Genomic DNA, 13,844 nt, shown 5'->3' with positions numbered 1-13,844 from the left:
CATTAGCGCTTATGACCAAAAAAACTTTAAACATGCATAATCATTTCAATCATGCGAAAATTTGGTTTAAAAATAGATTTTTTTAATATAACTTTCATTTAACGAAAAACGAAGGCCTAAATGAAAAAAAAAGAAACAATTTAAAAGTTTCGCTTATGTCTTGACAAGGTATCAAAGCAAACCCCATATTTTTTGCTTTTTAAACTAATAAAGATATATCAATAAACAATTAGCGATGTAATGGTTTTTGCGCGCGCTGGCCGACTGCCGCCGCTGCGCCGAGATTTCCTATACCCTTGTATATATGACGTCATGGTGTGGCAAATGTAGCATTTTAATTCGATTTGGGCTCCCTTATATAGGATAACAGAAACATTTTCAATGTTAAAAAATCAGTATTTGTTTGATATATAAGGGTTGCTAAAGCCTACGGAGGGTGTTCTAAATTCGACAAAACGATTGGAACAACATGTGGTCTGGTATTGTTTTGCTGGAATGACTTCTCTGTGTTGAGTATCTGACTTTGCTGGAATGATGCTCTGTACAGAGAGTTTAACAAGATATTGGACGACAGAGAACTACCGATCCATACAAACATCGAGGACGCTAACCACAATCGCCTCCGATCGATAAAACCACTCACCAAGACCGCACTAAATGCAATTGAAGACGAATGTAGCATCACCGACGCGTGGTATCAGGAATGGACGTCGAAACAACCAAACTCACCACCAGGCTTCGACTTACCAAGGAAAACCTTGTGCACGCTAAAAAGAATTAGAACGCAGCACAGCAGATGAGCCATACAAACGGGGCAAGAGCCCAAGCCCCTCCTACGAATGCGGCAAAAATCAAACCGTCAAACATATCGTGGAGGAATGCCCTGAAACGGTAGACCAGAAGATTTTCTATTGGCAACCCTAGAACCAATAGATTATATAAATTTGTTAAATGTTCGTTTGTAATTTTTTTCTTTATTTTTGTCATATACGTACTTGGTGTCTTAATATGGCCATATAAGCCAATCAAATTAGATGGTTCACTTGGAAAAAAGTGTTGCAAAGCTAATTATGGTCTTGATTTGTTTAGTTGACATGAAATATAAGTATCCTTTGCACGGTTGCTCGACCGCCGCTCGACTCAGGAGGACCAAAAGATGGTAAAAATCTTGGACTTTTTTCAGATTTTCACCTATAGTCCGAAATGTTGCGTTCTAGCCAATATTTCATTATTACACGAATTAAACACCATTAAATTCTGCGTATAATGACTATCAATTCGTTCAATTCGGTCCCGTAGTATGGCAGAAATCGAAAGATGAAAAATGGTGATATTTACCAATTTTTCTGATAAACTCAATAAAGTGAGATTCAAACGTTCGTGACACGGACACGATCATTCTAAATAAGAAACCATACAATAAAAGTTACAGAGCATCAAATTAGCATTTTATATCAAGTAATACCTACATGTTCCGTCGTCCAACAATTCGTAGAATGAGTATCAATTCGTTCAATTCGGTTCAGTAGTATAGCTAAAATTGATGCTTTAAAATAGTTATTTTTACCAGTTTTGACACTTCAAAAGAGCATTTCTTTCTCAACGACCGTAATAAGAAGCGTCTAATTAGCATTACGCTACGACTGCAATTGACTTATCACTGAGTTATCCATCAAAAATTATTGTTGGAGAGGACACAGATCTGTTGGTCATACTCATACTCACAGCATTAGCAACTATCACCTCAAAAATTTCACCAATGAGGCCTGGAAAGAGTGCGAAGGAAAATAATTTGTACCACCTAGATACTTCAAATACTCGGAGAGTTTAAAATCAAACATTGTGTTCCTGCATGCTTTCAATGGATGTGATACCAAGTCATCATTGTGTCAACAAGATCAAGATGTTGCGCTCATCTTAAAAATAATAATGCTTTCGTTGATTGCTCCTTACCCGTAAAACAAATTTGCCGGGTACAAAATTTTGTTAGACAAATTTGTTTTAGAAGTAAAAAAGTTCCTGACAAGCTAGTTTCCGTCTGGATTTGACGCAGTGCATGGTATTTTACAAAAAAAGAAATTCTTAGATTCTATTTCTATGGCGAATTTTTCTCAAGGATGGACCCGCCATGAAGATATAGACATTACCGATATTGTGGCCTATTTCGTATATATTATGTAATATTAGCAAAAGTTACTATATAATAACTTTAATGTTAATTAAATGTACATATGTATTAGTTTAATTCAGAGTACCACTCCTTAAGTAATTTCATGGAGATTTAGACGGAACGCGAAAATTTTTATTTCTTCAGCATGTATTACTTCAGTTAAAATGCTAATTTGATGCTCTGCAACTTAATAAATAATATTCATTTAATAATCATTTCCGTGTAACCAACGTTTGAACAAATAAAATTGTCCAATTCCATGTCCAACAGCACAAATAAAATTGTCCAATACCATGTCCAATCCCATACAAGTTAGAAGGGGGGTACCTCATAGTTGCGTGCTGTCTCCACTCCTATTTAATTTATACTCAGAAGCTATTTTCCAAGAGGCTCTGGAGGACGTGGAAATGGGGGTCAAAGTTAATGGAGTGTGGATTAATAATATCCGCTATGCCGACGATACGGTCTTAATTGAAGAAAATATACATGACCTACAACAACTGGTCAACAAGGTAGGAGAACAGAGCAAAGCAATGTGTTTAAACATCAACATCAAGAAAACCAAATTTATGATTATATCCAGAAACCCAGATGTGTTTATAAACTCCATCCTCAACATTTAACTCAAGGCCCATAGAAAAAGCAGATAAATTTAAGTACTTGGGCATCTGGCTCTCCGAAGATTGGACATCAGACAAGGAAATTAAATGTCGCATCGAACAAGCTCGGCAGGCATTCTTGAGGTTTCGAAAAGTACTTGTCTGTTCTGATTTTGACCTTAGCCTTAGATTAAGATTCGTAAAGTGTTATGTATGGTCGGTGCTCCTTTATGGTATGGAAGGTTGGACATTGAAAGCAGCTACCATCAACAAATTGGAGGCTTTTGAGATGTGGCTATATGGCAGAATCCTGAAGATACCTTGGACGGCTAGATTGACAAATGAGGAAGTTCTCAGACGCGTTGACAAAGAGCGTGAATTATTTGAATTGATTAAAAAGAGAAAGACCGCATACCTGGGGCACATAATGCGAAACCCCAAATATCAATTCTTGCATTTGTTGATAGAAGGCAAGATCGAAGGCCGGAGGGGTATCGGAAGGAAGAAAATGTCTTGGCTGAGGAATATTAGACAGTGGACAGGGCTACTCGATGTTCAGTCGTTAATACACACCGCCCGGAATAGAGAAGCAATGGAAAATGTTATCGCAAACATCCATTAATGGATCTGCACTAGAAGAAGAAGAAGAACGTTTGAATGTCACTTTAATGCGTTTATCAGGAAAATTAGTAAATATCACCATTCTTCATCTTTCGATTTTTGCCATACTACTGGACCGAATTGAGTGAATTGATACTCATTACACGCAGAATTTAATGGTCTTAATACTTTTTGTAATAGTGAAATATTGGCTAGAACGCAACTTTTCGGAACTATACGTGAAAATCTAAAAATAGTCCAAGAATTTTACCATATTTTGGTCCTCCTGAGGAGGTCGAGCAACCGTGCAAAACTAGGATACTGATCTTTCATGTCAACTGAACAAATCAAAACCATTATTAGCTTTCCAACACTTTTTTCCAAGTAACCCCTATAATAGATCTTATTTGACTGGTCTAATACGCTAAATAAATATTTTATATAAATTTTGCGGTAATGGATACGAATGTGTAACTTTACGGTTTCTGAAATCCTGACGTTTTCAAGTGGACAATGAAAAGTTGTCTGTCAATTTTTTTTATTTTACACCATTTCATTGATGCTTTGAAAGTTATAGCCGTTTTACTAGGATGTTAATTTCCTAATAAACTACAGCTGACTACAGTTGTCAAAGAATCTTTAGTAAAAGAAATAAAGTCGTCAACTTCCTGAAAAGTCTGGCGTCGTCTTCCGGCCGTCGCGGTCGACCGGCGGCGGCGTCGGAGAATAGAGGGGACCGCGCATTTTTCACATTCCTTCCCACAGTTTGCTCTGCTTCGGAATAAAATTAATTACCGTAAGTCCGTTTCATTGCCGGTAAATTGTTTCGTGTCGTACGACAAACGCCTGTGCCGATGCGAAATGCAAGGAAAGAACAAAAAAACGGTACAGTAAGAACGCTACAAAAAATTTTAATATATGCCTTGAGATTTTTAAACAATGTGCAATGCGCGGACTGAATTATGAGTTATAAGAACCATCCTCTAATGCAAAAACTCTTATCGTTGTTCTTCTAACCTTTTTTGTCAATATTAATTTAGTATATTAAAATATGAATACTATGAATTCAAAAACCTTTAGAAATTGAAATTTATTGATTCCGTTTTATTTTATTAAGACTGATTGCGCATTCCCTACCTTTTGACGTCTTAAAAGAGATTTGAATTGTGCATTGTGCAGTCTATCGATTCAGTCCTAATCTCAACGTCTAGTGACGGCTTCGATAAAGATCTCATCGAACTAGGGTTCAGAACCGGGAAATCCCGGTACCAAAAATACCGGGAATTCCCGGTTCTTTTGAGACATCAAAGAACCGGGACCCAAAATTATTAATTCCCGGTTCTTTCGGTACTTTCGGGACCCGGTAATAAAAATTGAAAACACATTTTTTGTTACGTGCGAAAGACTTTTGATACTTTCGAGCGGTCGAAATCAAACTCTTCTAAATAAGTAATGATGCTATCTCTTACTGTTCTTACTTCTCAAGTTATTTTGAAGTTTATATAATATTTATTAGCAATTATTGAAGTTTAAATATGTTATTTTATTATTTAGTATAATACTGCTGAATGTATTAGCAAAGGTATTAGTTATATTTTTTTGTGTTATGTTTTATAGGCATCTTTAATTGAAAATGTTAAGTTTTTTTCTAATTTAGTTTCGAGGTTGATTGATGTTGTTTGATGTAATTTTTAAGCTACCCTTATGTGTTTTCTTTTTTTTTCGCTTGCCTTCATTATTTTTGTTCATGTTTACTTTCTCATGACTTAATAATTTGATATTATTTTCATTTGAAACTCAATTTTTTATCAATTTTACTTTTGAGAACCATCTCTTGCTTGCTAATTGACGAACTCTACGATCGTTGGATGAAAATATTTTAGTACGGTTCATGAAAACTATAATTAATACTACCAATTAGGGTTTAGATATTGACCGGTCTTTTGTTACGTGAGAAAGTCCTTTAAAACTTTCTAGCGGTCGAAATCAAACACTTCTAAATAAGCAATGATGCTATTTCTTATTGTTCTTGCTTCTTTTCTCTTTTGAAGTTCCTATAATATTTATTATGTTATGTTTTAATAGATATTTGCATTTTTAATTCAATATTTTAGGACTTTTGTCTCAAATTCAGTTAAGTTGGTTTATCTTGTTTGATGTGAAATTCAAGTTACCTATACGTTTTTCTTTACTTGTGTTCGTTTTTGAGTTCATGTTAATTTTTTCATGACTGATTACTTAATAATATGATGTTATTTTCATTAGAAGTCTCAATTTTTTATCTATTTAACTTTGAAAAACCATCCCTTGCTCTCTGATTGATGAACTGCACCACCATTGAACAAAAATTAGTCAGTACCGAAAAAAAACGGGAAATCCCTGTTCCTAAGAGGAGTGGTACCGAAATTCCCGGTTCCGAAAAACACATCCGGTTCCGGAAACCTTACATCGAACAGATAAATGACTAAGAAGATAAATTATAAATTACTAAAAATACTATTTATTTGACAAAATAAAACACTAATTCACTACAATACACCAAAGAACTTTCTGTGTCAGTTTTAATTATCTACTGATGATGATAAAATGGTTAGCGAAACGCACATCCAGTGTAAAAGTAAAACTGTTGTGGTGATTTAGTGTTTTATTTTACAGTATAATACTTTTTTATTATATAGGTTGTCAGTCACAGTGGCGTTATAGCCCTTTTAATTATGACCATTCTAATAAAAAATATGATAAAAAAGGTTGTTTTCTTCAAAAAATTGACAATGTACCAGGATATTATAATACTAGGTGTATTAATATCTAATAATTATTATATAAAATCGTCAAATTCGGCCAACTAGAACAAAATATATTAAACTTTAAAATTCATCAAAATTTTAAGGTGTTCGTTTTTCGTGCCGGGTTTAGGACCAGGAAATAAACAACTTTTTATTTAAAAAATTGCGGACGACACGTTTTCCAGAAACACCTCTATGAGTTTTTTTTTTCGCAAAAAAGATCATTTTCGAAAATTTGGAATTTTTTGAAAAAAAATAAAAAAAGGTTTGAAAGAGACATTTTTTTCTGCAGACCCTACGGCTAATACTTTCCGAGATACAGCCGAGAGCTATTCTTAGTGGGACACCTAGTGCTTAAAACTAGTAGATTTTCAAATTTAAAGAGAATGATACTGACACCAAATCGATTAGTTGGAATGAAAATTAGTATCTATCGTGGACATAATTTCTAATTTTAATCTATATACTTTAATGTACTATAATAATATTTATGTTATAGTAGTAAACCTTGTTGTTCCATGAAATATAAAAAGGGCACGTGCTGTACCTACCAACTTCAGCACGTGTCGTCGTAAAGGTTCACGGTATGCGATCTTACAAATACAAACAATTGTTGCAGGAAGTCAATCAACTCAACCTTAAAATTGTTTTATAGATACCGTATGTTCTTAACCCGTAACTGGTCCGGCGTCGTCTGACAGACTACGCCAAATAATTAACTCATTCTCATTAGTTACTGGGACCGCCTACAGGATTGGCGTTCCAGCTAATCCTCCCCCTCACGGTCAACAACTGATAGTCATATTCATGCCCAAACTGGATTAGTTTTTTAGAAGTTCTGGCAGAAGTTACTTAAGCCGTAGTCTCTCAGACGACGCCGGACCGTTTGTGTAAGATTTTGTGTGTGACAAACTTTTGTAAAATATAGCCGGGCCTTCGAAAAATGTGCGTTTAGGAGACTCTAGTTATGAAGAAACTCTATTAAAATGATATGATAAGGACTGTGACAGTGACAATATGACAATCTGCCAGACAAATGCGTTTGACAATGTCAAATATTCCACGAGAAATATGCTTTACAATTGGTAGAATACTTGCAATTCCTGTACAACCAGAAGATGCCCACGGAGGTATTTTTATCCTAGAGTTCTTATCCTAGTCAAAGACAATGTTATGTCCTAGTTAATTATTTTTAATGCCTAGAATGTACGAATCCATTGTGTAAAACATGTTCATTACAACAATGAAATTTGCCTCATGCTGTAACTAAAGACTTTTCCTTTAACTCCAGTTTTATAACTTATTTTTTTACATAATAGTATTAAAAACTTATTTCTATATTGCAATGACTGTTAATGTAATTGTAATTTGTTTTTATTTTTAGAGCTTAGTAAAAACCTATATTGTTTTTTTTTCCAAATTTATATGTATGCTATTTTATTTTGTACTATATTTTCTGGGTTTTAAGGTTTATATTAATTGAACCCATTTTTATCTAGACTAGTTTAATAATACATAATATAACATATAATGAAATAAAAATTTGACATTTTTTAGTTTTTGTGTTTTTTTAACTTTTTAGAAGGCGTAGTCCCACAGACTACGCCGGACCGTTTATGATACATATCTATTACCGGAGCAAAGCATACAATATTATATCGTTATTTGATTAAAAATAACAAGGATTTCATTATAGGTTATAACAATAAATGGTACTTGAAAATCTAGGTAGAATATATAGTGATACCGTGTTAGAAAAGGCAATTTAGGGCTTATTTTTTCGTACTTATTATAATTTTGCTAATAACTTGAGGCTAATGCTTTCCGAGATACAGCCTAGAGCTATTCTTATAGCACACACCCTGTGCTTATAGACTGCTTTGCATTTAAACCAAATTCCTAAGTTTTTTTATAGGTGCTACAGATGCCTATCCATGACACCCTGTATATCCATCAAAAATTATTTTTATATAACGACCCTGTATACAAAATCTACCCTACGTAAGAAACCATAAAGACGTATAGGGGCGGTGGTCAACAGCGCCACACCTGGCCGAAAGGAATTTTCAGAACACATGTCGAAGCAGATGTGGAGCGGACTTTTACTTCTGTATTTAGCCCGTCCGGGTTACAATATTCTTCGGATTTCTTTATCGTATTTATAAGTCATTTTTGTTCCATTAATACGATTTGATTGCAACGTTTTCACTAATTACTGTAATGTTGATATTTCTTTATAATTTAAACCAATTAAATACTCTGCTGGGACTAACTAAAAATATATTTCTCTCTAAGTACATAATAAACCGAAGTACATCTTAATGTATGTTTTTATATCTCTGTACCAAGCAACAATAAAATTGTAATAATTGTTTTTCTCTCTCCTGGATATACAGGGTGTAATTTAAAATCAGAGTGTCATTTTCTATGGAATAAATAAAAATATATAACAATGGTACAATTTAAAAATCAAAAGTAGTACTCCATTTCTGGTAAAAGAACAAAAAAAACAAAAACAATAATTGAATACATCAATCAATCCTAATAGTCTAAGAGAGCTGGCTACATAAAAAACCTTATCATCGTTACATGGCTAATTTTTTGTGTGAAGTATACTTTTATGTAGCCATTATGAAATAGTCATGTCTGCCAGTGCGATCCCGAGGCTTAAAGTGTGGGCGGCCAATCGAAAAGCTAAATTTTAAGGCAAAGAGGCAAAAAATTATTAAAAAATGAAATTTGAAGAATGAAAAAAATTATGGCATACATGCATGCCGATTGATGGAATGTCATATTTATTTATTGTAAAAGCCGTACGCAAAAGGGCAGACAAAAAGATCGTGGCTAGATCAGCTGCATACAGTTATCAAAAGTGCGATATATTACTCTAGCGCTCTCAGGGAACGCTCGCCGCCTCATCAATTTAAGTATAGATAAATCATGTATACGATTATATTACAAATATATTTTTTTATTATTTCAATAACAGATTTCATATATTTACTATTCTGTCTCACTATTTGTATCTGACTCATCGTACTGCAGATCCTCGCTCTAGCAAACGAGTCTCTCTGAGTCGATACTGCACTGTTCTGCACTGCAAAATTTTTGTAGACTTACATGTATTACGTTTCAATTCAATAAAAAAAAACGCGACGTTAGATCTTTTTTACAAATTTGATAGAAATAGCATAAGAAATATATTATACAAACGTATCCACAAAGATAACAACAGGCTGGATAAACATTTAATAAAGATTTGCACTTTTTAAAAACCATCCAAGCTACATGAAAAATAGGAATTACGTCTATTTCCTTAATTTATTATATATAGATTATAATATATATATAAAAAAACGAAGAATATAGTTTCCACGATAACTTCCTTTGTTTATTGTTTTCTCTGGGCCAGGGTGATAGCGGCGAGGTGTGTTGGAACGCCTCCGCGGCGGTTTCGGTAGTAACGCTTCAAATTGTAAGCTACTGCCGGACCAGCTGCAAATGGCGCCTTTGTGCCTCGTTTGCTTCTCCTTTTCTTTCTCTTTTTCAGGATCGCTAGTTCATCGTTGCTGATTCCTCCCGTATTGATGAAGCCGGAAGGCAGAAACACTGAGTGTCTACGGGTAGTCATGTTTTAGTCATGTATCATGACTAATCTTTCTGTGGACTTGCCCAATACATTTCTTTCTATATATATATATATATATATATATATATATATATATATATATATATATATATATATATATATATATATATATATATATATATATATATATATATATATATATATATATATATATATATATATATATATATATTTCTATTATATATATAGATATTCCCCTAATTTATGCTAAAATATTTTTGCTTAACTTAGTACTTAAATGTTTTGACTTTACCGTTTTGGACACATTTTTGTGGAGCACTTGAAAAATAGGGTGTATTGGCAGATACAGTGTGTCAATTTTAAAACTTCCCACCTTTAATATCTTTCTTGCAGTTAAAAATATGAAAAATCGGAAAAACACGTCAATTTTATTAGTAAGGGGGACACTTTAAATGAATATTTTTGGCCTTTTTCTTTCAACCCCTTAGGAGGGGTAAATGTCACCCTTGCAATCTTAAATGGGAATGGGGGTCAAGTGGCACATCGTTTTAAAGGGGATTTAATTCTCTTTTCAGTGGTATCCTACTTAGTTGCTGTTTGCCCAGATATTTCCGAATAATCGCGTTTCAAAGTTGCAGAAACAATTAAACATGCCTGCCTTGAGATTTTGGTTTTCAGGCTAATGTTTACACAAAAAGTGTTGCAGTAGATCTCCTTGCAGTACAAATGACTAGAAGAATAGGTGTAGCCATGAAGGACGTAGCCATTACATTTTTCTAGGGGGTCGAAATTCGAAATACTAATAAACAGAAAACATCATAAACATTAACGTTTCCTTTCTCAAATTCGAATGAGTGGCAACCTGTAATCAGTTTCACAGGACGATTTGTTAACATTCCAGCAGGACGGTGCTATAGCTCATTACTTTTTTGCGGTCCGACAGTGGTTAAACGAGAGATTTCCGGGTACATGGATTGGCAGAAGGAGACCGATTGAGTGGCTTTCAAGATCACTTAGACTTTTGTATTTTTGGGGGGACATCTTAAATCCATTGTTTATAAAACACAATCTACTGATATTGATAATCTTAAATTACAGCAGAATGCCAGTCAGTTCCCGGTTAAGTTTTCCGAAATGTTAGGGAGATGTTTGAAAACAGACTTTATTACTGTTTACAGGAAAATGGACAACATTTTGAACAACTTATAAGATAGGGCGTAAGTGGTGTAACCTAATCTTCTAATCATTTGTACTACAAGGATATCTATTCCAATAACTTTTGTGTAAACACTAACCTGAAAACCAAAATCTCAATGCAGGCACGTTTAATTGTTTCTGCAACTTTGAAACGCGATTATTCTGAAACCTCTGGATAAAAAGCAATAAAGTAGGATACCACTGAAAAGAGAATTAAACGATGTGCCACTTGACCCCCATTCCCATTTAAGATTGTAAAGGTGACATCTACCCCTCCTAAGGGGTTGAAAGAAAAAGGCTAAAAATATTCATTTAGAGCCTCCCCCTTACAAATAAAATTGAGGTGTCTTTCCAATTTTTCATATTTTTAACTGCAAGAAAGATATTAAGGGTGGGAAGTTTTAAAATTGACACACTGTATATCAAAGCGTGGGAAGACCTAAGAGTAAATATTATAACACAGTTTCGAGCTATTAAAAGAAGGAATATAAAATGTAGAATCTTTGGGAGGGGGTTAATAACCGCGACCTTACAGATCTATTGTGTGTCCCCCTTTCGTGGGTTGTAACGAAGTATCTGAGACGGCTTCATAAAGTTTATGGCACGAGTGGTTGTTTTCTCAGCGCACCCAGTGTTGAGGTGTTCTGGTGCGTCTCCATTTTCTCCACAGAATCTGCAGTTGTCGTTGTTTCTTAACTTCAATTTTCTGTTGAGGAGACAATCCAAAGTTCGTTCTTACTTAAATCAAGAAAAATATTTTTCTCACTGAAAACCTTCTACGAGTACTTTAGACCGTTGGAGGATTCCCATTCCAAGTTAGGGATGGAGTCTTCCAGGTTCTTGAGTTCCGCTTTAAGTTGGTTTCCAATTGGGAAACAGAACGGTTCTGGTCCAGTTAGTGAAGTGTTTGCTCCTTTTCTAGCTAGATCATTGGCTTTTTCATTGCCTTCATTGCCTTCTATCCCTTGGTGAGCGCACACCCAGAGTAGGCGGACTTTATTTTTATTGCCTAATTTGTTCAGCTTCTCTAGGCATTCTTTGATCAACTTCGAATTGATGGTTACTAAGTTGATCGCTTTTAGTGCTGCTTGACTAATCGGATAAGATGGCTATTTCCTGTTTTTGATAATTCCTATCTAAGATAAATTGTACGCATTCGATATCGTAGATTTCTGCCTGAAGGATATCCTGAAGGAAAATAGCTAGAGCTCTCAATAATTTAAATTGACGAGCATGATTATGTATCAAGAAAGCATCATTTAACATTCATTAAGGGATTATCTACTATTATGTCTGTTCTAGTTTCCATGTATCTTCGGTGATTTTTAAAGGCGTATAACTTTATTAAATGGCTATCCAGCTTTTCAAATAGTACTCTGTCTTGTTTTATTTCTTTATTATTTTTTTCCAACGTGGAAGATTTGTACAGTAAATATCCAAAAAATGAGAAAGAGTAATAAAATAATAAATAAATAACGCTTAATTGTGCAAAAAGCCAAAATAGCTTCATCGACAAAGAACACAACAAACAAAAGCAATAAAATATACAAATAATAAAAAATATAGAATACAAATCATACAATTCAAAAAATTTAAGTCATTAAAATTACAAATAGAACATACATGGACATTGCAGAACACAAAAATGGCGTATCAATAAAATTTTACAATAGGAAAATTGTAAATGGGTATAATTTTAAGTGTTATAAAATATTAAATACTCGACTTTTGACCAGTGTGTGAGATGATCGAAATTTTAAAATTCAAAATTGTTCATGATTAAACATCAACAAAAATGTCATTTACCGCATATAGAGCTCTCTCCAGTAAGTATGATTTCAGAGCTTTGCGAAATGTGGGAAAGAATGAAAATGACTTGATATTTAAAGGCAGATGATTGTACATTTTTTTGGCATTGTACAGTATTGAGCCTTTAACTAGTTCTGAGCTCGGGGTTGGCAGATAAGATCGTGCTCCGCATTCCTGAGTGGATATAGTTATGAGATGGCCTTTCGGGAAAAGCAGATATGTGCTAGCGGATTAAGCAAACGAATTCAAAAATGAATAAAGAAGGAAAAGTATTTTCAAATTTTTAAAGAAATTCTGGCAGTGAGTTCTGCTGTTTTCAGTCCCAATAAATATCGAACTCTTTTGAAGTTTCAAAATACGATCAAATTTTGTTGCCCAGCAAATACCCCAGAATGGAAGGGAGTGCAATATCTGTGAAATAAAATGACAGACAACAGTACTGTCATGTATCTTTAAATGAAGAGTTCTTTAGTTAAAAAAGTATATTTAACTAGTAGATATAGCTTGTCCATTAAGAGGGTCCCTGACAATTACCCTTGTGTCTGTCATATTAATTCACAGACAAATCTTATTTTTTGTCATTTTTTGAATGTCATCTTCCGAAATCTTCCTTGATTCGTTAGACAGACTTTAGTAGTAACTGTCGAACAATAGTTCTTAAAATAAAATTGTTACTTAAGAAATAGGTACTTATAATTTACCTGAAGACATCAAAATATAACGGTACTTTCGACATTATCCTAAATCCAGTCACACATTCATATAATACACTAAACACTCAATTAGTTCAATAACATCACTCCAATGCAACACGAACAATACTAAATAGCATATGCATATAAGAGCATTAGCACTATATCAAGTAATACGATACATCCGTTTTGACGGTTTATCTTTGAATAAAATTATGTGTAAAAAAATATTAACCGAAACTATTTATCGCCATTCAAAGCTCGAATAACAGAACCTTTGACAGTACTACGGTACTACTATGTTACTTACGACATAAATAAAACTTTATCTTGCAGTTGGCCTCCACTCATAACGAAATTTGTATCAAAATAGCCGTTCGG

General features: G+C 33.9%; 1 protein-coding gene across 1 annotated transcript in view; it reads right to left on the bottom strand.

Annotated features, from left to right (window-relative positions):
* Positions 1-13,522, bottom strand: part of LOC115884779 (TNF receptor-associated factor 4) — a 199,008-nt gene extending 185,486 nt beyond the window's left edge. Inside the window, exon 1 of the mRNA XM_030903466.1 lies at positions 13,473-13,522. Coding sequence (XP_030759326.1) covers positions 13,473-13,507 — 35 coding nt within the window. The 5' untranslated portion in view covers positions 13,508-13,522. The remainder of the gene's footprint in view (positions 1-13,472) is intronic.
* Between the last annotated feature and the right edge of the window lie 322 nt (positions 13,523-13,844).

This window comes from Sitophilus oryzae, unplaced genomic scaffold, assembly GCF_002938485.1.
Source record: "Sitophilus oryzae breed Bouriz unplaced genomic scaffold, Soryzae_2.0 scaffold_111_pilon_pilon, whole genome shotgun sequence".
Lineage (NCBI taxonomy): Eukaryota > Metazoa > Arthropoda > Insecta > Coleoptera > Curculionidae > Sitophilus > Sitophilus oryzae.
This window is presented reverse-complemented; position numbering and strand designations above follow the sequence as displayed.